At 40.0% G+C, this 25,325-nt stretch overlaps 1 protein-coding gene and 1 long non-coding RNA gene across 2 annotated transcripts in view; both read left to right on the forward strand.

The window, feature by feature from the left end:
- The first annotated feature begins 799 nt into the window (after nt 1–799).
- On the forward strand, nt 800–1,715 carry LOC130073105 (uncharacterized). Its single transcript, XR_008804212.1, has 3 exons — nt 800–933; nt 1,049–1,099; nt 1,663–1,715. It is a non-coding gene; the product is annotated as an uncharacterized LOC130073105 (long non-coding RNA).
- Nucleotides 1,716–7,741: 6,026 nt separating this feature from the next.
- Nucleotides 7,742–25,325, forward strand: part of LOC130073061 (gastrula zinc finger protein XlCGF8.2DB-like) — a 292,174-nt gene continuing 274,590 nt past the window's right edge. Inside the window, exon 1 of the mRNA XM_056238485.1 lies at nt 7,742–8,006. Within this exon, the coding sequence (XP_056094460.1) occupies nt 7,949–8,006 (58 nt within the window). The 5' untranslated portion in view covers nt 7,742–7,948. The remainder of the gene's footprint in view (nt 8,007–25,325) is intronic.

Below are 25,325 nucleotides of genomic sequence, written 5' to 3' on the forward strand. Positions count from 1 at the left end.
CTCCTATTGAAGTAATGTAATAGTTGATTTACGGTGGATTATGAACTTGCCAAAACTTAAAAGAAAGCCCAACTGGACGCAGGATCAGTTACTGCTGCTGGCCCAGTTGGTGGCTTGGTGCTCAAAAAAAGTAATAATGATACAAGTGAAATTCGGCACTGGGATATCAAGCAAAACTAAGCGTGAGAATGGAAGAGGATTTGTTCGCAGATCGATGCAGAATTTCCCGCTTGTGTCGCGGACCCCGGACGACTGCGAGAGGCGGTGGTGTGCGCTACAATCCTTTGTGAATAGGTCTTAGTGAGTTAGGAGTCCTCTCGACTTCTTTTAAGCTGTCCCAGACTTAGGTGCTACTTTTAGGGCTAAAATGCTTCGTGAATTACTCTTAGTGAAAAAAATTAGGAGTCCTAAAGTTAGGAGTGACACGCCCATTATTTTTAGGAGTTGCTCCTAAATTCGCCAGTTAGGAGCTACTTTTAGCCTTAAAATTCTTTGTGAATACGGCCCCGGATCATCATCTCTAAGACGCTATGAACCATTTGACTAGTAAATAAAACTTCAAACATACACTAATGTCAAACATACACTAATTGTGAAAAAAACATTCAAAACTTAGACATAAACTTTGAAATAGCAAAAGAGGAAACAACCCCTTACAGTTTCACATAATGTGTCATTGAATGAAATACAATGCAAGTCAATGAAAGAATGCCAATTAATCCACTAATCATACAGAACTCTACAAAATACACCTCAGTCAGATATGATCTTTCTGCTTACCCTTTCTCTGTTTAATTTTCTTTAATTTCATGCTGACAGATGCAGCCAAAAAACAAGGAGCAAAAGTGGTGGAAGCCGAGGAAAAAATAAAAACCTGGCTGAAGTATAGTGGAGACCGAAATGGAGGAAGAAAAAAAAGAGCAACAGAAAAAGGTACACAAGGCCTTTTTAAGGCTGATCAAATATGTTATTAATTATTATATATATTAATATATAAGTTGTAAGTAATTTACATTTTGATAATTACTATATTTTTTCTTTAACACAGAAAAGCAGATGCCTCCCCCTCAAGCAGATTCCAGCAGCTGTGAAAGTGAATGTAAGTGTCTTCCAATGATTGTTTTTTCTTCCTCTGTCTAACCCCACCACTAAACAGAGGTGTATTTCATCTTTACTAGGCGTACACTGCATTAAGATGTATAATTAATTTGCTACCCCAACATGATGAAAATCTCTTGCAGGTGGGAAATACATACTACTGTTCCCCCATAAAACTATACACTCAACTACTAACACCATATTTTTTCAGTTACACAATATATACCTTAGGTCTAAAAAAACACACAAAAAAAAAAAACACACAACATACACTAAATCACTAAATTAATGGTTAAAATCCATAATGCACCAGAAAAGAAAATTATGGTATTTTAATGGGCATTTTGAGGTAAGTTCTAAGAGTCAAATGTGTAATTTTCAACGTTTGATATGTTGACTATGTCCTTTTCGCAAATGATCACATTCTGCTTTTCTGTTTGCTGTTTGTATATTTTACACAACACCCCAACTTTTTTTTCTGTTTTGGGTTGTGTAATTAAAATAGAACGACACATCTTAAATGTTCTAAAAAGTTGTTTGTATGTTTGTTGTTTTTTACAGGAGTGTATGCTGCTACTTCTCCTCCTCCGCTCCGTCTTCATCATCAGAGCCACACACAATCTCTAATTCGCTTCAAATCTGCAGAATACGGAAGAGAATCTGCACATTTTCTCAGTTTTCAGCAGGTTTTTTTTTTTTTTGCTCTTCTTCCGCATTTTCTTTGCCGCCTTTTTTGTGACTTTTTGGTTCCTTGTTGATTTCTTTGACTTTATGTTTTACTTTTTTTGCCGCTGCCTTTGGGTAGTTTTTTTTTCTACTTTTTTGTCGATCGACTCATCGTTGCAAATCCAGAATGAAAATCTGCAGAATGTATCTGCATAAAATGTCTATATAATGGACTGTGGAGATGTTTTAACCAATAAATAGGTTCATTTTTTATAAACAATTCAGTTTGTCTGTTGTGCCGTCTCTTAATGCAATTCAACACTGAATAGGCCATGCATGGCACAATCTTAAAATTTTAGTTTAAGGTAGGTAAAGCCTATTTATTTATTTATTTATTTATTTACTATTTATGAAGTTGGCAGATGGTTAAAATAGGCTATATTTTTAAATTTGTTTGAAGGTCTGCTGGTTGTCCAATGACATGGTTGGCCCAACGTTGGCCCAATGTTGTTTTAGTTGTTTTTAAGTTGGCAGAAGGTTGGTAAGGTATTTTTAGGTTGGCAGAAGGTCTGCTGGCCGTCCAATGACATGGTTGGCCCAACGTTGGCCCAATGTTGTTTTAGTGGCTTTTAGGTTGGCAGAAGGTCTGCTGGCCGTCCAATGACATGGTTGGCCCAACGTTGGCCCAACGGACAAAATTACGTTGGGCCAACGTCAGCACCCAACGTTGGCCCAACACAACAACAGACGTTGGGCCAACGTTGGGCCATCGTCTGTTTGCTACCTGGGATATCTCACTGAATACTGAACTGATTTTCACGCGTTTTTTTTTTGCTGCAAAGGTCATTCATGTAGCTATGATACAGGACACATGGTTCGGCGTATTTTAATATCCATAGTAGGCTTAACAGTAATATAATATTCTGATATAAGATATAAAGTGACCAGACACAATATGTGTGATGAAGGATATAATGTATTTTATAAATCACACACTATAAATATAATAAAGAAGCAGAAACAGATAGTTGCAGTAAAGTAAGATATTTTAATAAGTTGAAGAAACAATTTATGATTTGTGACACGCACATACACACGAACAGACACACAAACAAACACGAAGAGAAACACACACACACACTTTCACACACATAACGCAGCCACCGAATCCACCGAACGCAGCCACCTGTAATAAAAATTGAGAAGAAGCTTTTCAACGTGTTTGCATCAGTAATTTCTAAAAAATTAAATTCGGACAACATTAAGCCTACCTTTTTTATTGTATGTGGATGTGGGAGGGGAAAATGTCGAGACTAAAGCCCTATTCGGATTAACTTTACAAGGGTAGATGGAGTAAGTTAATAATGTAGTTTTACCACAGGACTTCTGTAATATCAATAGCCAAATCGCATGTGATAAGATAGGTTATCAATAAAACTAGAAGTTGGAGGGGTAACTCAATTTGCGCATCGCTGTAATGCTTGTATTTACATTGCTTCCTGATATCATGTGCGTGTAACTGGTCTCCTGTTACATGCGCAAACACAAATAACCTAGCTATACAACAGGGCAGTTGAATGCTAATCTGATAACCTAGAAGCTCTTGTAATTACTACTTTAACAGTTACCCCACCTCTCCATGCTGGGTGAACACCGGCTGATGTAAACAGCATTTCACAACGATTTCAGTACAGTAATAGCAAATATCCTTGCTCCTTCTTGATTATCTGGTAATATTCTATTCACAAAATACAACCAATAGTACGGTAATGTTAAGACTTACTTGTGAAAAGCCCTATTTTCGATGGTCCGACGATTAGAACAGGAAAATGCTCCACAATGCTCTGGCATCTTATCTGCTGCCACGCAACGAAACTAGGAATACGACCGGTTCAAGATGGCGGCCGGATTTCTCGGTTTCCAGCGGCCAATAGGGCATCTAGTCTCTATATGATATCTATGCCTAAGAAGGTGTCAGATTACAGCTGTACGTGGCATATAACAAGGATTACAGCGTACTTTACATTTGCTTTCAATTTATTCTAATAATGTTTAATTATTAATGTTATTTTATCTTGCTTCATTATTGCTCATATGTTTAATTGTTGTAATTATTATTATTATGTATATTCATGTTTATGTTACTGTTTATTTTATAGAAAACCACAACCATACAAGCCAGTCTGTTGATGGTGACAATAAATGGGTTATTCCCAGAAAGTAATTGCATCTTCGATTTAGTCTCTAATCGGACAGTCTTTGGTGGGTCAGCACCCTGAGCTGGCAACTTGTGTCTTTTAAGTGCTACCAATCGTAGGGGTGGGCGCTATACCGGTATGAACGTGAATACCGGTATTATGTTGTGCCATGATATGGATTTTGCGATACAGAGGATACCGTATTAATAAATTCTAATTTTGCAGTTATATTGTTTTGTTCAATTTGGTACTCTTTACAACTGTTAACACTAATGACGATACAGAATAGAATACGCTGTTTAAGGAAATGGCTGATTTGGCGCTTCATACGCGTGAAGTTGCTGAGGCGATTAACCGCTGTCCTGTGATGCGTTCAATGAAGGACCGTAATGTAGAACACATCGCTAGTGCTAAGCGGCTGTTCATAAAGGATGCATCTTTTGCGGTGGAATGGGAAATAACAAGGTAATGAGACGCAAGTTTGACTTTTAACTTGAGCGCAGCATTTTTAGAATGCCGTTTCATTTGCGAGACGCGGGTGCCAACACCAAAACAAGTTCGTCAAGCACACAAAAACGTTAAAGTTCTAGGCTACTGTATGTTTGAGATGTCATGTTTTCATGAAGGTTGAAAGGCTGAAAGCTGCTATTATTATCTTTGTTTTTACAAAACATTTACTGCAAATAATATTATCCACGTGGAGACATTTCCCCGCAATGTACGTTAGGCTATGAATAACAGGACACGACACACACATAAGCGCGCGCATACACACGACACACACATAAGCGCGCACATACACACACACTGGTCCACTATCTTTGTGGGGACTCTAGACATAATGGGTTTTATACTGTACAAACTGTAGGCCTATATTCTGTCTCCTTACACTAATGAATTAGTTTGTATGAAAATTTTCATTGTTTTTTTTCTTGTATACTTTTAAGTTCTATTTATTTGGTGCTTTGTTCAATCTCAAACCATTATTTTATTTGTATTATTAAGATGTCTGCACAAGAGTTAACTGTAATCTGTGCAAATATTAAACTTAAATTAAACGTCTCACTTTGGTCTACTGGAAGTGTTCTGCTCGCTCTGCTAAAGCTAAACTATAATTACTAAAACTGAAACTAAATAAAATAAAAACTATATAGAAATGTGTTTGCAAAATAAAAACTAACAAAACCATTAATGAAACTAACTAAAACTAAACTGAAATTTAAAGCAAAATTGAAAACGATATTAAAATAAAAACTAATTTAAAAAAGCAAAACTATAACAACAGATATTCCCGGAGACAGAGCACACCCGAAGACGGCTCTCACTCAGAAATCAATAAAGTCTTCATTCGCTGCCGGTTCTTATTATGACAAGACTCGCAAAACGTGGAAAGACATAACAAGTGCATTCAGGCCTAACTCATGTTGCACGTTTGCACTTTTTGAGAGAAAAATGGCACAGTAAAAAAAAAAAAAACCATTTCAGGTCTCCATGTCCAATGAAATGCCTCACCTTTTTCTAGTTATCTAGTGTTAAAATACATATTTTGCCTGTAATTTAACTAAGGTGTACTAAAATGTGATTCCAATTTTTTTTCTCATATCGCGATATAATACCGATATCGTCCGGACAGTGAAAAATATCGTGATATGAATTTTTGCTCATATCGCCCACCCCTAACCAATCGGAAACATTTTTTCAAGTAAACATGATTCTAAACATTATAATATTCACCATGTAAGGGATAATCCACGGCTAGCCATGCATTAAAGGATTTTAATGCACGACGTAGAGGCGGAGAACCACCCGACGCGAAGCGGACAACTGACCAAAGAGCCAATTTAATTTGTTTCGCTTCCAAATTAAGGACGATATGGACATTTTTGGAGTCTCAGAATGAATTGCATAATTATGGAGATTTGATTTATTTCAGTTTTTAAGTTAAATGCCTGTATCTCTGAATTGCAAACTATTCCTTTGTCTGTAATTTGCACACATTCACACATTTAATCAATGTCTGATTACAGCAATAAACCCTCATCAATATTCATTCAGCTTCTCTATGAACTGAATTGAAGGATTGATAGTTTAACAGTGCTGGAAATATAGAGCTCATTTCTATTAAAAAACGTTTTTACGAAGATAAATTCATTTTTTTGTTTGTCATTTTTTAGAGTCGGTTTAAAGAAAGTATTTAAACAAATCTCTGTCTCTCGTGTAAAACATTCTGGGAACAATTAACCTAACATCGTATCATTATTTCACACATCCTTTTTTAAAGTTTAGTTGTCAGTGTTGTGTTTGTTTCATGTCTCTAGTTTGTGTTGTGTGTCAGCACATGGCTCTGTCTTTCTTTGTGTTTTCCATGTCCTGCTCTTGTTCCGCCTCCTTGTTTCCCGTTACCGCGCCCCCTTGTTTAGTCCTTGTCTAGTCCTTGTTTCCTTGATTGTTTTCACCTGATCCTCATGTGCTGTTCCCATTATATTGTGATCGTTTCCTTCATGTCTTTGCTGATTTGGTGTGTGTAATCTTTAGGTGTGTGTTATTGCTCAGCTTGTCAGTGCAACAGTTAGTGTTTCTGTCAGGTCTAGGGTTTAGTATTTTCTTTGTTCCTGATTTTTTTAGTCTAGTCAAATCCTAGTCTTTATTTTGCTCTAGTTCTTCCAAGCTTTATTTTGGTTCACCTCTTGTTTTTGCTTTTGTTAACTAATCTTTTATTTTTATATTCTCTTTAGCTTCATGCTTGCATGCAGTCTTGTTTTTTTTTTACTATAGTTCCAGTTATTCATTTGTATAACTTATTTTATTTTTCCCTTGCTATTGCTCCGGTTATATTTAGTTTCTTATTCTTTTCTGGTGTTCTAGTTTATTTTGCTCTTGATTTTGTTATCTCTTGTTGTCTTGTGTGTCCTTGTTGGCTCCTGTCTGCTGGTTCCTTCTGGCTGGCAGTTAGACTGGTCCAGGGTCTGTGTCCAGCAAGTGTCTCTGCTTCATGATTCCTTTGCCCTGTCTTCACCACAACATCTGCCTGGCCTGGTCACGTCCTCAGCAGTTCTTTGACCTGTCGTCCTCTGGACTTGGTTCCTGCAGTCACCCACAGCTGTCCTGTCGTTGTGTCCTGTTGACTCTTCTCACACTTTCTTGTATGGTTTTCTGTTAATAAATATCAATCCGTTGCTCATTCTGCGTCTGGGTCTCCCCTGAATCCTGACAAATAAACCCTCATCAATATTCATTCAGCTTTTCTATTAACTTAATTGAAGAATTGATAGTTTAACAGTCCTTGAAATATAGAGCTCATTTCTGATAATAACACTGCTTTTGAGAAGATAAATTCATTATTTGTTTTACATTATTTAGTGTCGGTTTAAAGAAAGTATTAACATTCTGGGAAGAATTATCCTATATCATTATTTCACACATCCTTTTTTAAAGATTAGTTCATATTGTTATATTAAAATTGTGTATTGAACTTTAAACTGTTATATTATGAAATATGTGCAAACTAGTTTCAATTAATTGTCAAGTTTGACGTTCTATTGATATACAATAATCACAATCTTTTTTGTTCTAACTGAGCTTATTTCTGTCATTGGTTTGCATTTTGTATGATTGTGGATTTAAACATGTGCACATATATGTTATTATTAGTTTTTCAATACTTTTATTTCTTTTTCATTTAAACTTAAAAGACGTGATTTTTTTGTTTCATATATTGTGTTCTGATGTCTCAAAAAAAAGGAATTGTTTCTAAACGACTATTTGAGCAAAACATTTGCACCTGGATAATCTCGAGTGATTGTAAGTGTGATGATCATCTGCTAAATGAGCAACAACGACCACAATTCACTCCTTCAGTCAGTGAAGCTCCCACAGCCGTTCATGAGAGTTTAAATGCTGGGGAATATTCCCATCTTCCCACAGGAGAAGAAGAAGCAAGCAGGAGGAATTACTCCAGGAGAAACTACGGACATACTATTGTAAAGATGGAGATTAAGGAAGAACCCTGCAGAATAAAAGATGAAGACACAGAGGAACAAATAGGTTGGTGTTTTCCTTCATTCTCTTCAATTTAGATGAAAACTGACATATAACTATACATCTAAAACTAGATACTAGGAGACTCAGAAGTAAACTAGATTTGTGCTAAATTAAGATTTAACTTTATTTCTTTGTTTCTCATTTGTCCTTTTTTAAATTGAATTTATGTTGGTTTCAGACCGGATGGAAGTGAATGAAGACAAACACCATCATTTCACAAATGAAGAAGGCAAACTGACATATAAAAATGAAGACAAACATCTGTTACAAAAACCTCATCATTTCAAAAATGAAGAAGGAAATGCAGTCGTTTCAAAGACTGAAGAGATTTTCACACAAAAACAAGCTGGAAAATCTGGAGTCAAAAGATCTTTCACCTGCTCTGAGTGTGGAAAGAGTTTCATTCAGAAAGGAAATCTTAATCTACACATGAGAATTCACACTGGAGAAAAACCGTTCACATGCTCTCAGTGTGGAAAGAGTTTCACTCAGAAAAGAAATCTCAGAGATCATCTGCGCCGTCACTCTGGAGTGAGATCATTCAGCTGTGATCAGTGTGATAAAACATTTGTTTTTGAATCAGGCTTAAGAAGACACCTTAATGTTCATGTGAAGCCTCACTTTTGTTCTGTATGTGGAAAGAGTTTTTCACATCTCGTCTCTTTAAAATTGCATGAGCGTATTCATACTGGTGTGAGACCTTATGTGTGCTCTGACTGTGGAAAGACCTTTATTATATCCAGCAACTTAAGAAAACACCAGAGAGTTCATACTGGAGAGAAGCCGTACAAGTGTTCACACTGTGGAAAGAGATTCTCTCGGTCAGGACACCTGAAAGCTCACGAGAGAGTTCATACTGGAGAGCGTAAGTTGCAGCAGCTGCGAGGACAGTGAATGTGCCGCCAGTCGTAAAGGAGTGATTGATTGGTCGCGGCACTGTGTGCAAAAAATACTTCGGCCTAATGTCTGATGTCAGTTACAAAGCAAATCATCTACATTTTTTTTTCACAATGACATTTGAGTTCATGATTTTAATGTTGTTGTTTTTTTGTGGCAAACTAAAGACTAATGACTGACTGTTGATCTTAGAATGAAAATATGTTTGGTTCAGGTGTGAAATTTTGAGAATAAATTTCTCTAAATTATAATAATTTCTCTCCTTTTTAAAAATCTTAAAACAATCATTTTGTTCCTTAATTACCTATTAAATACTCACTGTCATCCAAGGTTCTGGCCTTTGCTTGATTCTTATCTCTTTTTAGGGGGCCACCTTATTCAATACTTTAAAAAAAATTATCTTAAACCTGTCCCAAGCCGACTCCACATCTTCACATTGCATCACCTCAGTCCAGTTAACCAGACTAAGTTATTCTTTAAAAACTTCCGAACTGTATTTCTTGAGTGATCTTATTTTTGCTGTATTATGATGCCTAATAGACACTCTCCTCAATTTTCTAATTAAATAAACTATACAGTGATCTCTAATACTAGCCCCCAAGACCCCACTTCTACTGATCTAAGAATGATCCGATACCAATTTCACGAGTTCACACTTACATATAATTAGAGTGGATAAGATTTAATGCGTATTTGGCGTGCTGTCCGGGGGGAGGGCCAGATGCAAAAATATAACTTAATCGGGATGAAATGACAAAAATAACCACACAGATAGGTAAAATAATATTATACACATGAATTAGAGTGAAAATATAGACATAATAGCAACAATTCAAATAGAGATTAATTAAGATTATCGGGAGCCCAAAATAACCTCACCTCTCACTGCAATCATCAATGCAAAGAGGAAGAGGAGGGGACAGAACAGGAAATTATATTGACTCATGACATCACATTAATTAAAGGGGAAGGTACTCATTCCACTTAGGCACTCATATCAGGACATGTAAACGAACAATTTTGTGAGAATTCTAATAAACTATACATACATTTAACAGTACACTTTATGTACCTGTTACACTCACCCCTCAGAATTTACACAAAATTCACCTGAGTACAATAAAAAAAACACTGGTCACTAGAATTACATGGTCCACACTTAAAAAAAGTGGAAACACAGCATAAAAAGCTACCCAAACGAAAGGGATACAAATATGAAGAAAGTTGGCCAAACTTCAACACATATTGTAGGCATTACCAAAGTGCCCATTACACTTTGAAAAATCTCAGACCAGGTACTTAAACAGAACCAATACGCATAAGAAAATGCAAGAATTGACACCTAGCATTGTCAAAGAGAGTGGGAAGAGAGAAGAAAAAAATAAATCTATACATGAATAACTGGAGATACAGACTCAATACCAAGTAAGGTTTCTAGTTGAACCATTGACTCAATCAACCTACGAACAGGCTTAATTACCCTACCAAGCCTGGTAGTGTAACGATCACTTGTATTTAAATCAGCTACAGGATCTCGCCTAAAGGGTTCATTGGCAGAGACAGGACTTTGGGGAGAGTGGATAACACCAGCCACAGCCACAGTATTATCATCAGTCACTGACACAGCAACTTGTGCATGTGGCTCCTCTTGATTGGACAACTGAGAATGCACCCATGAAGAAGTGCGGTCATCACCACAAGTAGCAACATTGGAGATGTTCGACATAGAGCCTGCATGTGAGAGTTCCTCAGCCTCATTCTGCCCATCATCTGCGTGCCCAGCAGACTCAATTTCAGCAACGTAGAAGGACTCACCACTGCCTGTCTGCTCGGTTAGACCACCACAGTGTGCTGCATCAGATGTCTGTGAAGGTACACTACAGGCAAGTATTTCAGCAACCTCACGATCAGAACTAACCATTTCTGGTTCAAGCAGCGGGAGGAAGTTCACTTGAAGAAGAAGATTTCGATGCACTATCCTCTCATTACCAGCTCTGTCACTGATCTTATAGACATGTATGGAAGGCTTTGAGGCAACAACAGTGTACATGACTGGCTCCCATTTGTCAGCAAGTTTTCTTTTCCCTCTACAACCCTTGTTAGCCACAAGCACTTGGTCACCAACGGCTAGAGGTAGGCCTTTAGCTCTTTTGTTGTACTGGCTGGACTGGTGTTTTTGTTCCACAACAGCATTTTTCTGTGCTAACGCCATGGCAGACTGGAGGTCGCTGACAAGAGATTTGACATACTTGTCATAGTCACAGATTGTCTTATCCTGCAGGACACTGCGGAACATGAGGTCAACCGGCAACCTTGGTACCCTACCGAACATCAGGTAAAAAGGGGCGAAACCTGTTGTTTCGTGTGCTGTGCAGTTGTACACAAATGTCATAGTCTGTATCAACTGTGGCCACCTCTGTTTAGGCCTAGGTGGAAGAGATCTCAGCATATTTCCTAATGTCCTGTTAAAACGTTCGGTACCACCATTCCCCATTGGGTGGTAAGGGGTGGTTCTTGACTTGTCAACTCCAGCCAGTTCAAGAAGCTCGGCAATCAACTCACTCTCAAAGGTAGCCCCCCTGGTCAGAATGGATGCGTTGGGGAAATCCATAGATGCAGAAAAAGCTGTCCCAGAGTTTCTTAGCCACTCTTTTCGCTGTCTGGTCTTGACACGGGAATGCATTCGCCAGCTTTGTGAAGTGATCCGTGACCACTAAAACATCCACAGATTTGTTGTTCCGATCTTCAGCGGACCAGAAGTCAATGCAAACGAGCTCCAGTGGGGCAGTGGTCTTAATACTCTCCAAAGTGGCTCTCGCTGCAGGCTCTGGAGTTTTGCTGAGGACACACCTGGGACATTTCTTCACGTAATCACGCACATCACGCTCCATGTCAAGCCAGAAAAACCTCTGACGGGTCAAAGACAGAGTACGAGGCTGCCCTTGATGTCCAGCCAGGTCGTGAACACCCAAAAGTGCCTCAGATTTCAATGAGTCAGGTAAAACGAGTTGGAACTTCTTGTGCTTGGTGAGCGGGTCTTTAATAGCTCTGTACAGGATTCCATTAAGCAAAGAAAGCTTGTCCCACTGCTTTATAATTCTCAGCACACACTGGTTATCATTGGCACGCTCACGTCTCGATGGTCTGCGCTTCCTGCCGACATAATAAGACACCCTAGCAATGACAGGGTCTTTGTGCTGATGTTTTTGCAAGTCTATCAGTGAAAGAGAACGAAACACTTCCTCGTCTCCACTGATTAAAGAGTTGAGATGTTCTGCAACCGATGCTGCTCTACATTCAGTTCCTGTTTCCCATTCTTCACAGGACGACAAAATGGAAGACACGTCATCAGTGGACATTGATGTATCCAGCCCAGCATCATGTGATCCTGTCCCTACTGTTTGCGGTTGGCAGGTAAGACGGAACAACTCTTGCACATTTCCATCCTCTACACTGTGTACTTGTCGCAACAGTTCAGAATAAGGCTCGGACAAAAGCCGCTGACTCACTGGCCTGACAAATGGATTCCTACTGAGCGCATCTGCCACCACGTTGAGTTTTCCAGGAACGTATTTGATCTCAAAGCAATATGGAGCAAGTTTCGAGACCCAGCGCTGCTCACATGCATCCAACTTCGGCTTGGTCATAATGTATGTCAGCGGATTATTATCCGTCCAGACTGTAAACTCATGTCCCTTAAGCCAGTGACTGAACTTATCACACACTGCCCACTTCAGAGCTAAGAATTCCAGTCTGTGTGCAGGATATTTTGTTTGGCTGCGGCTCAAAGCCTTGCTAGCGAACGCTATTGGTCTTGCCTTGTCCTCACCAGCAGGGATCTGAGACAGTACTGCACCTATACCATCCAATGAGGCGTCAGTACAGAGAAGAAAAGGGCGCTCAAAATCAGGATGAGCCAGCACCACACTGTCAACAAGGGCCCTTTTCAGCTCTTCAAATGCCACATCACAGTCAGGGGTCCAGTCCTGGGGTGTCAACTCACGAAAAGTGCCTGCTCTCTTGTGACTACCAGCAGCTTTCACTGAGCGTTTCTGGCCAGCTGTTAAGTTGAATAAGGGTCTGGCAATGCGTGAGCAACTTGGAATGAAGGATTGATAGTACAGGACCATACCAAGAAACGATCTGATCTTTTTTTGTGAAGGTGTGGTTTTGTTTTCCTTCATTAAATCCTCCTTCTGAAAAGCAGAGATGACTTTAACTTTCTCCTCATCAACTGAAACACCAGTACCATCTATCACATGGCCCAGGAACTTTACGGTTTTTCTCAGAAAGTGACACTTTTTAGGTGCTAGCTTCAGGTTACTGGTTCTCAATCGAGAAAACACAATCTCCAACCGCTTCAATGCCTCCTCTTCAGAAGGTGCAAAGACCAACAAGTCATCCAGATAACAGAGCAGAGTGGAAAAGTTAAGGTCACCAAAAATGCTGAGCATCATGCGCATGAAAGAGGCGGGGCTATTGCAAAGACCTTGAGGAAGACGATTATACTCATACAAGCCCATTGGTGTTGTGAAGGCAGTGTATCGTCGGTCAGACACATGGAGTGGGATGTTGTAAAATCCTGAAGTTAAGTCCATGGTGCTGAAAAGAGCATTACCACCCAAGGCTGCGAGACAGTCAGCTTGATGGGGCAGAGGGTGGGCGTCTTTGATGGTTTTTGCATTGAGCCAGCGAAAATCAGTGCAGACCCTCAAATTACCGTCTTTTTTCCAGACCATCACTAAGGGTGACGCATACTCACTGACAGACTTGCTGATTATGCTCTTCTCTTCCATTTCTGACAACACTTCTCTCAATTTTTGATAGTGGGCAGGTGGGATGCGGCGATAGGGCAGACGGAATGGACGCTCATCATAAAGATGGATCCTGTGCACAAAATCCTTTGTCTCTCCACAATCCAGCTTATCCTTTGAGAAAACATCATGGTAGGATACAAGAAGATCCGTCAATTTCCTCTTACACATCTCAGAGACTTCACATCCTTCAATGTCAATTTCACTAAGACCAAGATCCTTCAACGACTGAGCTGGATTAACGGATGAGACAGTAATGTGTGGATTTGAATCAGGAACATCACATCGAGTTCTGCTCAGACCCTGCATGACAGTAAAATCCTCCACGGCTAGACAAGAGGAAACGTCGGCCAGTTTAGTGTTACGGTGAAGCGTCACTGATTCTGGATTAGGGTTAAGGATCTTCATTGGCACCCATCGATTGCCCCACATTGGTGTAACTGCCCGTCCAACAAGGATGTTTCTAGGAGCTGAACGTGCAGTGGTTGGCTCAACAATTACAGTACTTCTTGGGGAAACAGGCACATTAGCTGGCAATTTGCCCCAAACTAGATACTCACGTTTGGGAAGCAGAGTGATCGCCTGACAGAGTTTCACAGTCCCAAGTTTATCAGGCTGTTGAGGCCCAGACCATCGGGAGATGCAGCTCAGAAGCTCAAGGAATTGCTCACACTCAGGATTACGGTTATTGCAGGAAACAAGCTCCCAGTACTTGTCATGCGATTTCATCTTCTGCACAACACATTTGATCACATTACTTCCAATTATGAACTCATCTCTTTGTCCAGGCACCACAAGAGTAGGATCGACAAACTTAAATCCATAGACGTCAATCTCCAAGTCGTATGAACACTTCGGCTGAATCGTAAGGCCACCACAGCCAACCAGGACCACATTACTCGCAATCACTTGAGGATGTGGAAGAAGACCATCAGCTTGCAGCTTGGACTCACCCTCTTCACTAAGCGTGCAGGCCATACTACCAGAATCCAGTAACCCCTTTAATGTGCAACGGTCGCAGACTGTCACAGGAGCATAAAACAACTCACTTGCCCCATCAACTCTCTGAGACCCCACATATAACACGGTTTTGTCTTCTGGCAATAGTTTGCAGCTGTTAGCGAAAACATTTTGCACATCTTCTGTGAGGGAGGTTTTACTTAAATTGCCCATGCTACCCCTCTCATCGCATGGGCTCTTCAGTTTAACTGAGCAGTATCTGAGGGAGATGTAGGGCATGCTGCTTTAGGACAGTCACTCTTAAAGTGTCCAGGACTGAAACAGTGACGACATAGCCTTTGACGTCTACAATGTTCATACGTCGTGTGTTCCTTGGATCTACAGACCCTACATGCAGTGCTCAAGTTGGTTTTGAAATCTGGAGTTTTGCCTGGTTGAACCTGACTGGGTGAAGTTAAAGAGGCAGTGCACAACGACAGGACTCTATCCATCATGCCAACAATGTGCTGAAGGCTGGTGTCTGGAGAGAAAGGAACAGCATACGGATTAAGAGGACTTACAGGAGTCAGTGACTGGGCTGGCATGGAAACTGGCTGCTGAGGAGAACTGGGCATGGAAACAGGCTGTGGAAGAGAACTAGGCACATTATTGGGGCCTGCCATAACAGTGCACTGGTTGCTTGCTGACAAGGACATTGTGTGCTGCTTCCTCAAAGAGACTCTCTTTAGATCCCTCTGATGACTATCCAAGCGCTCCTGGACCTCAGCGGCGCTCCACTTCTCAGCTGGCTTAAACTGAAAAGACATAGCAAGACTCGGGTCCGGGCAATGTGAAATAAACATCATGACTGCTTCAGCAGCGGGATCCTCAACACTCTTATTACGTCTGCGCAAGCAGTCATTAGCAACATCTATGGACTTGTTAAGCCGTATCCAGTAATCCATGGGACTTTCATCTGCTCTAGGGACAGTGTTATAGAAGTCAGCCATAGGCATGTTAGAGTAAGACAACTCACTGAAGTTGCGTTTCAGTATGTCAAACACTGCACTTGGGAGTTCACTGGCACTCAGTTCAGGGCGGCTTCGCAGGGACACTCTAACCACATCTCTCGCTTTGCCAGCCAATCTGCTCAGGATGAGATCAGAGACATCAGTTTGCGTTCGGCATTTCATCCTGTTCAAATAACTGTACATCATATCTTCCCACTCGTGCACAGTAAATGAATCACTCTTATCTCCCCTGAAGAATGGTGGAGGTGGTGCATCTTGCTGTACTATCACCTTCAGGCAAGATTTATCAACGTCGTCACTTGAGTGCTGAGACTGGCACGGTGGGTTAGACTGTACTGGGCTGGGCTGGCGCGCAAGGTTAAGGCTGGCTGAAATACTCTCTCCTATTTTCTGAGCAAGATCTGAAATGATACCCCCTAACGACTCAGGAGTAACAACACGTTCAATATCAGGGCGTATGATTGGGGTGGAGCTAGCTGCTGGACCTACAGAAAAACCAATCGCTGAATCAGCGGTGTGCACATGGTCAAGTCCCAAATTAGCTAACGCTCTCCCTCTCCCATAACAACGTGTAAATTCAGACACCCCCTCATTTCGATACATTTCAGACCCACGACCCCTGCCCAGTGGAAAAGTGACATTAGATTGTTTCACGGGGCTGAAATCGTCTTTGCTATAATCCTCAAACATGTCTCAATTTGTGAAATGAAACAGATAAAACGTAAAAAAATTACAGCAAATTATATGCCACAAACAGTGTGACCTTAACTGTTGAAAAGTTCAAATATGCAGGGAAATATATTAAATCAAATGTCTCAAAACAGTTCAACACCAAAATTCTCAATAAAAATAAAATATATACTTTCTCAAAATCAATTATGTACTTTTTCTTGTTTAAAATGCCTCAACAGTCCTTGATTATATACTGTACAGATAAAGGATACGATGCATGAAGAAAACTGAAGCGGCGTCCCGCGGTGCTTTTCACAGTCTCTGTCGTTCAATATGCACCAACGACAGTGCTCCGGAGAAAGAAAAAAAAGTATATCAGAAAGTCAATAACCGTTTACCGTTCCTATAAGACACAACAGTTCGTTCCGCGATGTCACACGCTGTTCATCTCACACACGCGCCCTCCTTATGCGCGAGCAGGAGCCGCCACGAGCGATGGCGATGAGGAAGAAGATCGGCGAGGAAGAAGATCGGCGAAGCAGGCGAGCCGTCACGCAACCACGGCGATCGGCGAAGCGCTGATCTGATGATCCGAAATGATCACGGTACCAAGTGTAACTGGTCTGTTGTCTGCGTTGTGTTTTTGTTGACTTAATAACAGGACAGCATTCGGCAGCTTCACAAATCTTTAATGCCTGATATATACACAAACACATGTAATCAGCCTCTTTAGTGAGAGTCGCCCTCGTTAAATCTCTCACTGCAATCATCAATGCAAAGAGGAAGATTCACAAAATGCATAACAGAAAACATACCTGATATATACACAAACACATGTAATCAGCCTCTTTAGTGAGAGTCGCCCTCGTTAAATCTATAAAACAAATGTGATGTACACTTATCACGTGTGCTCTCATTTCACATTAGGCCCAGATGCAAAAATATAACTTAATCGGGATGAAATGACAAAAATAACCACACAGATAGGTAAAATAATATTATACACATGAATTAGAGTGAAAATATAGACATAATAGCAACAATTCAAATAGAGATTAATTAAGATTATCGGGAGCCCAAAATAACCTCACCTCTCACTGCAATCATCAATGCAAAGAGGAAGAGGAGGGGACAGAACAGGAAATTATATTGACTCATGACATCACATTAATTAAAGGGGAAGGTACTCATTCCACTTAGGCACTCATATCAGGACATGTAAACGAACAATTTTGTGAGAATTCTAATAAACTATACATACATTTAACAGTACACTTTATGTACCTGTTACACTGACAGCAGGTAATGAGTAAATTCAGCGTTCGGGTGATGGGCTGGTTCAAAGTGCATGCGTGAAATATTTACTGGAGTCGACAAGTAATCTTTTTTTTTTTTTATAACAGATTTATACACTGGGCATACAATGCGGGCATGGGCGCCGCCACAGAAGCTACAAATGTGCAAGAACACAGACCTCATTTCAAAAGACCTTATTTTCGACGGCACCAAACACAGTCCTTATTTCAAAAACTCTTCAAATTCTGGATTTTTCCAGTGTTTACAAAAATATGCCGTGCAGTGACTGTCTAAAGCATGTAAATAGACAAGCGTGAAACGTTACTTTAACCGGGTTAAAAGCGGTGTTTAGATCGACGATAACCCAGAGTTAAACTCAGTGTGAAAAATACATTTAATCAGTGACAGCGTATGATTTATGTCTCAAATATAGACATAAGAAAAACAGAATTTCACAACTTTGTTATTCCTGCTACAACACAAGGTAGGCTGTTGTTAAAGACACTTCCAACATTTCATCCCATTTTAAGGAGCCACGGATAACAGAGACGGTTACACTGCAGTCGAACGGCTGAGAAACAACCTAAAGTCTTAAGAGGTTTAGTGGAAGAGCCGTGATTTCTGAAATTGAAATAGAAAGACCAGGAAAAAGCCCTTCTTCAACTTTCTCAGGCTGAAACGGATGATGACGGACAACTGGCCAAAGAGGATGGACATTTTTGGAGTCTCAGAATGAATTGCATAATTATGGAGATTTGATTTATTTCAGTTTTTAAGTTAAATGCATGTATCTCTGAATTGCAAACTATTCCTTTGTCTGTAATTTGCACACATTCACACATTTAATCAATGTCTGATTACAGCAATAAACACTCATCAATATTCATTCAGCTTCTCTATGAACTGAATTGAAGGATTGATAGTTTAACAGTGCTGGAAATATAGAGCTCATTTCTGTTATAAACGCTTTTACGAAGATAAATTCATTTTTTTGTTTGTCATTTTTTAGAGTCGGTTTAAAGAAAGTATTTAAACAAATCTCTGTCTCTCGTGTAAAACATTCTGGGAACAATTAACCTAACATCGTATCATTATTTCACACATCCTTTTTAAAAGTTTAGTTGTCAGTGTTGTGTTTGTTTCATGTCTCTATGTTGGTGTTGTGTGTCAGCACATGGCTCTGTCTCTGTTTGTGTTTTCCATGTCCTGCTCTTGTTCCGCCTCCTTGTTTCCCGTTACCGCGCCCCCTTGTTTAGTCCGAGGCTGCGTTCCAGTCCAAAATTGTCATGCCTTTCACTTGCTAACTTCCCTCCGTCTTGTTCACTCGGATGTACGTCATTGCTTACGTTGCACGAGTGCCCACTTACTGGCGGAAACTGCAATTGGCTGAATTGGAACGTCCTAAGCCCTTGATCACTTGGAATCAGCTGTGGAGTTGATTTATTATTTACATTTTTTTTCCTTTAAGAATTCGTTTAATGCAGCATCCGAATGTATATAGGTGTGTTTGGGTTCTTTTAAATTAAAAATATATATGATTAATATATCAGAGTTGTTTGTGGAGGTGGTGATTAGACGAGATCTGCGGTGACGTCACAATTGTGTTGCATTGTGGTATATGTAGCTGCCTGAAGTGTACATATGAAGTAGACTCGCTCCCTCGGACAAAATCGAGGGAACAAGTGTCTGTCCATATAGACTTCCCTCGTCCACTTCATGAAGTGAAACGCACTTCAAAATGGCCGCAGGGATTCCCCCGAGGGGAAGTGCGTGTCTAAAAGTGGACTGGAACGCAGCCCTTGGCCCTGTCCCAAATGGCACACTTCATGTGCACTTTCGGTCTTGTGGACTTACAATGGCTGCCGCGTGCGCGTGTCCGTTAAGTCCCTGAGACCGCAGTGTGTCCCATTTGTCATTTTTAGATCTCAGAAGGGTGCTCGCGAGCGCCCCCTCTGCGGTTTATTTGCGCCCTTGATGCGCACTTTTGCCGAGCCCGCGCTGATGCGGACTCCACAGCAGATTTCTTCCCGACATTCAAAGCGGCGTTACGACGCGAAAGTGCGGACTCAGAGGAAGACCGCGAGTGCTTAGGGTTCCATTTGGGACAGGGCACTTGTCTAGTCCTCGTTTCCTTGATTGTTTTCACCTGATCCTCATGTGCTGTTCCCATTATATTGTGATCGTTTCCTTCATGTCTTTGCTGGTTTGGTGTGTGTAATCTTTAGGTGTGTGTTATTGCTCAGGTGTGTGGTTTTGCTCAGCTTGTCAGTGCAACAGTTAGTGTTTCTGTCAGGTATAGGTTTTAGTATTTTCTTTGTTCCTGATTTTTTAGTCTAGTCAAATCCTAGTCTTTATTTTGCTCTAGTTCTTCCAAGCTTTATTTTGGTTCACCTCTTGTTTTTGCTTCTGTTAACTAATCTTTTATTTTCTCTTTAGCTTGTCTTAATGCTTGCAGTCTTGGTTTATTTCTTTGTTTACTAGTTCCAGTTACTCATTTATATAACTTTTTTTTTATTTTTCCCTTGCTATTGCTCCGGTTATATTTAGTTTCTTATTCTTTTCTGGTGTTCTAGTTTTTGCCGTTTTATTCAGCTCTTGTTTTTGTTATCTCTTGTTGTCTTGTGTGTCCTTTTGTGTTGGCTCCTGTCTGCTGGTTCCTTCTGGCTGGCAGTTAGACTGGTCCAGGGTCTGTGTCCAGCAAGTGTCTCTGCTTCATGATTCCTTTGCCCTGTCTTCACCACAACATCTGCCTGGCCTGGTCACGTCCTCAGCAGTTCTTTGACCTGTCGTCCTCTGGACTTGGTTCCTGCAGTCACCCACAGCTGTCCTGTCGTTGTGTCCTGTTGACTCTTCTCACCCTTTCTTGTATGGTTTTCTGTTAATAAATATCAATCCCTTGCTCATTCTGCGTCTGGGTCTCCCCTGAATCCTGACAAATAAACCCTCATCAATATTAATTCAGCTTTTCTATTAACTTAATTGAAGAATTGATAGTTTAACAGTCCTTGAAATATAGAGCTCATTTCTGATAATAACACTGCTTTTGAGAAGATAAATTCATTTTTTGTTTTACATTATTTAGTGTCGGTTTAAAGAAAGTATTAAAACATTCTGGGAAGAATTATCCCAATATATTATTTCACACATCCTTTTTTAAAGATTAGTTAATATTGTTATATTAAATTTTGTATTGAACAAGTTTCAAATAATTGTCAAGTTTGACGTTCTGTTGATTTAATATAATCACAATCTTTTCTGTTCTAACTGAGCTTATTTCTGTCATTGGTTTGCATTTTGTATGCTTGTGGATTTAAATGTGTGCACATATGTTATTATTAGTTTTTCAATACTTTTATTTATTTTTCATTTAAACTTAAAAGACGTGATTTTTTTGTTTCATATATTGTGTTCTGATGAAAAAAATGGAATTGTTTCTAAACGACTATTTGAGCAAAACATTTGCACCTGGATAATCTCGAGTGATTGTAAGTGTGATGATCATCTGCTAAATGAGCAACAACGACCACAATTCACTCCTTCAGTCAGTGAAGCTCCCACAGCCGTTCATGAGAGTTTAAATGCTGGGGAATATTCCAATCTTCCCACAGGAGAAGAAGAAGCAAGCAGGAGGAATTACTCCAGGAGAAACTACGGACATACTATTGTAAAGATGGAGATTAAGGAAGAACCCTGCAGAATAAAAGATGAAGATAAAGAGGAACAAATAGGTTGGTGTTTTCCTTCATTCTCTTTAATGACTGATGAGGAACATTAAGATGAAAACTGACAAATAACAATAACATCTAAAACTAGATATTAGTAGAGTCAGTAGTAAACTGGATATGTGCAAAATTAATAATTTAATAAACTGTTTCTCATTTGTCCTTTTTAAATTGAATTGAATTTGTTTATTTTAGATCTAATGGAAGTGAATAAAGACAAACTGCATCAGTTTCAAAAACCTCATTATTTCACATATGAAGATGGAAATGCAGTCGTTTCAAAGACTGAAGAGAATTTCACACAGAAACAAGCTGAAAAATCTGGAGTCAAAGGATCTTTAACCTGTTCTGAGTGTGGAAAGAGTTTTGTATCTAAATCAAAGCTGAACAGACACATGATGATTCACACTGGAGAAAGGCCTTATACATGCACTCAGTGTGGAAAGAGTTACAGACAAAAAGGACACCTAAATGATCACATGAGAATTCACACTGGAGAAAAACCGTTCACTTGCTCTCAGTGTGGAAAGAGTTTCACTAAGAAACGCTCTCTCAATGATCATCTGCGCCGTCACTCTGGATTGAGATCATTCAGCTGTGATCAGTGTGATAAAACATTTGTTTATGAATCAAGCTTAAGAGCACACCTTAAAGTTCATACTGGTGTGAAGCCTCACTTTTGTTCTGTATGTGGAAAGAGTTTTTCACATCTTGAATCTTTAAAACAGCATGAGCGTGTTCATACTGGTGTGAGACCTTATGTGTGCTCTGACTGTGGAAAGACCTTCACTTCATCCAGCAACTTAAAAACACACCAGAGAGTTCATACTGGAGAGAAACCGCACCAGTGCTCTTCATGTGGGAGAAGTTTCAGCCATTTTTCTGCTCTAGTGCGACATGAGAAAAAGCATTGTCCGAAGTTGTCTAAAGCCTAGTTCACACTGCATGATTTTAAGCCCGATTTGCAAATCGTTGAGCTCGCCGACAGGTCACGGTGTTATCGCGTGCAAATCTCGGGGGATTAGCGGGTGATGAACGCTCACCAATCTGTTAGTATGATAGAGCCAAAAACGCATCAAAGACGCTCACAAACGTGTCACCGAGCCCAGAAAAAATATCTAGCATGTTAGATATCCAGAGCTGTCACACGACTCAACCTCAAGTGATGTCATGATGAGCTACAGCCAATCAGAGCAAGGCATGGGTTGAGGTCCCCAGGTAAAAACTAGGGATGTGCACGAATATTCGATCTGTAATTATTATTCGAAAAATAAAATACTATTCGAATTTTACTACGTTGTTTTGCTGGCCGTAAATGCAGTGAATCCATGATAAATCCCAAGCACTAGCTCGCCTCGCAGTTATAATTAAATGCACTGGGTGGCGCTGTGGAGTGTGTTAACAAGTTGTGTGTATTTGATCACATAATGTTGTCGTCTGCCTCGCGAAGTTTGGAATTACTTGAAAATGATCTTACTAAATGGAATTACTTTTGATCAAATTAATTAATTAATCTGAGTTATATAATATCATCACCACAATGAGAAATCACATGAAATCCAAACAGTCGAATGAGGAAAGACAGCTGTCCAACACTGCAGACATTCACGACTGCAGGTAAGCGCAGCTGGACCCCGCGTGATCCGAAATGATAACTTATCTTATAGCAAAATGATTTTGAGACATATACTTCCTTTAAGTTTTGTTGAGGGAGACCGTTTTAAGAACAGAAAACGCAAAGTGCTGTTAGAAACTTAGAACACCGTTATCTTTGTGTCTCTGAAGCGTCTGTCAGCGAAGCGCCTTTTCTCACTCGAGCATAAATTGCTGGCGGCGTCCCTGCATGTGGATATTGTTTTTCTCAATATAAACGTGAAACAATATAAACACGATAATCATATGCTGACTCGAGTGTGTTTACGCTCTGTACGATATCTGACGCAATCTGCTTTATTAGGCTTTTTTTCCCCGTTCGCGCTGCTTGAGCATGCTTTTATTAATGCTTTTGTTTTTTATATTTTTTGTTTACACATAGGCCTACTGTTTAATGTTTTCAACTAAAAGAAAACGTTAACATATATTTGTGGGCTTGTTGTGTTAATTGTAAGCTTGTTCAGAAATGGTGACAAAAACGTAAAAAAAAAAATTACTTAAAGAATAACGTCTTTTTCGTTAAACGTCATTTAAATAAACGAATATTCGAATATTCGATTTTTATGAGCCCGAATATTCGAATGCAATATTTTTGAAAAATGCCCATCCCAACATGCAGCTACATCTCTGATATAAACTGTACTCACCTCCAACTCTCTCTGTAGCACAGACAATCCCTGCTGTTCACGAATGCGGATCCACTCTTTCGCCCACTCTCTTTGTTTTCCCTTTTTTTGCGTTTTTTTCCCAGAGCAAATCATCGCGCAAACAGTTTGCAGCACTAGTTTATGTCTGACGTCCATATTCACGTGTTGTGTTGTTCTTCGTCTTCTTCGCTGGGTATTGGCGCGCGTGCTGTTTCGTGTCATTTCCGGTTCGTTTTATCGCGTGATTTTTCATGACAAAACGTGGTTTGTAGACAAGATAGAATCGTTGGGTGACAGAGTTGTTGTCAACTCGTGTAGTGCGTTACCTCCTGTTGCGGATCAATCACGTTGTGTCGTGTGGTTCGAACAGCTCAACAACTTGAACACTCCTGGGCCCTGTCCCAAATGGCGCACTTCATGCGGACTTTCGGTCTCGTGGACTTAAATTGCGCGTGCTCGCCGAGTCCGTAGGCCGTCCCATTTAGCATTTTAACGCTCTGAAGTGTGCTCAGCAGCGCCCCCTTCGTACCCTTGAAGCGGTCTTCCGCGAAGCCCTCATAGATGCAGGCTCCGCACTTTAACTACCCAGGAATCCTTGCGAAAGGCCAATCAGACAACGGATGGGATTTCGGTCACGGCAGTAACACATGCTGTAACTGTAAACAAGGCTGAGAGGAGAATATTTTAGTATCATTATGGTTTTTATGACATAGGCGTACATTTTACCAGTTGTTACTTACAGTTTATACAAACATTATCGACCAGTGGTTGGTATCTGAAACATAATAATAGCGCGTTAAATAATACGATCGCATTATGATTCATTACAGAACCGTATGTCATGGCTTTACTGAGTCAAATAAACGTAGGATGAATATTAAAACCTATACATTTTTCTTAAACTCATTTTCATTTTGTGTTAAAATTGAACATTATGTATTATTATGTACAACTGTATTTATCATTTACATAACCATGACATCTATTCTAATGCACTGGTGGATATACAATTATAGAACTGTAAAAGCAGGCTGTGTAGTTCACATGGACATAAGATTTGGGAAAATAAAATAAATCCTGTTTTTCGATGCTAAAGACTGTAATTTTTTTAATGATGTTTGTGATATTTTTCTAATAAAGGGACTGATGAGATGACCTTTAAGTTTATTCAGCTCCGTATGGAGAGGGATAAGGCTTTCACAGGCATGAGGAACGCGTCTGAGCGCAAACATATGATTTCTGCGCATTGTAAGGGGTATACAGTCAAAGACCCAGAACCAGACATGAAGAATGAAGACCCGGAGTCAGAATTATAAAAAATTAAAGAAAAGTTTTACTGAAGATAGTTTGCATTTTCATCAGCAGAAGTCAGCTTCAAGACTCACACAGGAGTTCGTAGGCCGCCCCACTTACAGTTACAAAGATCACAGCAGTTATACCATTTCCAAGGTCTAAGCTACGTCATTGCTTACAGGTTGAATGATTCTCATTGGCTAAGAAACATGAAAGCCTAAACAATTTAACACATGTGAGGAGATAGGGGTGCCTATCGCCATTAGTAAAGATAGTTGTCGTCCACTCATTGGATTTAGGTCTGTGGTGGCCTCGCAGGTTAGAGAAGGGCGCCGGGGTGTCTGGTCCGAACGTCCAG

This window comes from Rhinichthys klamathensis, unplaced genomic scaffold (assembly GCF_029890125.1).
Source record: "Rhinichthys klamathensis goyatoka isolate OS25496 unplaced genomic scaffold, OSU_Roscu_1.1 h1tg000523l_1, whole genome shotgun sequence".
Classification (NCBI taxonomy): Eukaryota; Metazoa; Chordata; class Actinopteri; order Cypriniformes; family Leuciscidae; genus Rhinichthys; species Rhinichthys klamathensis.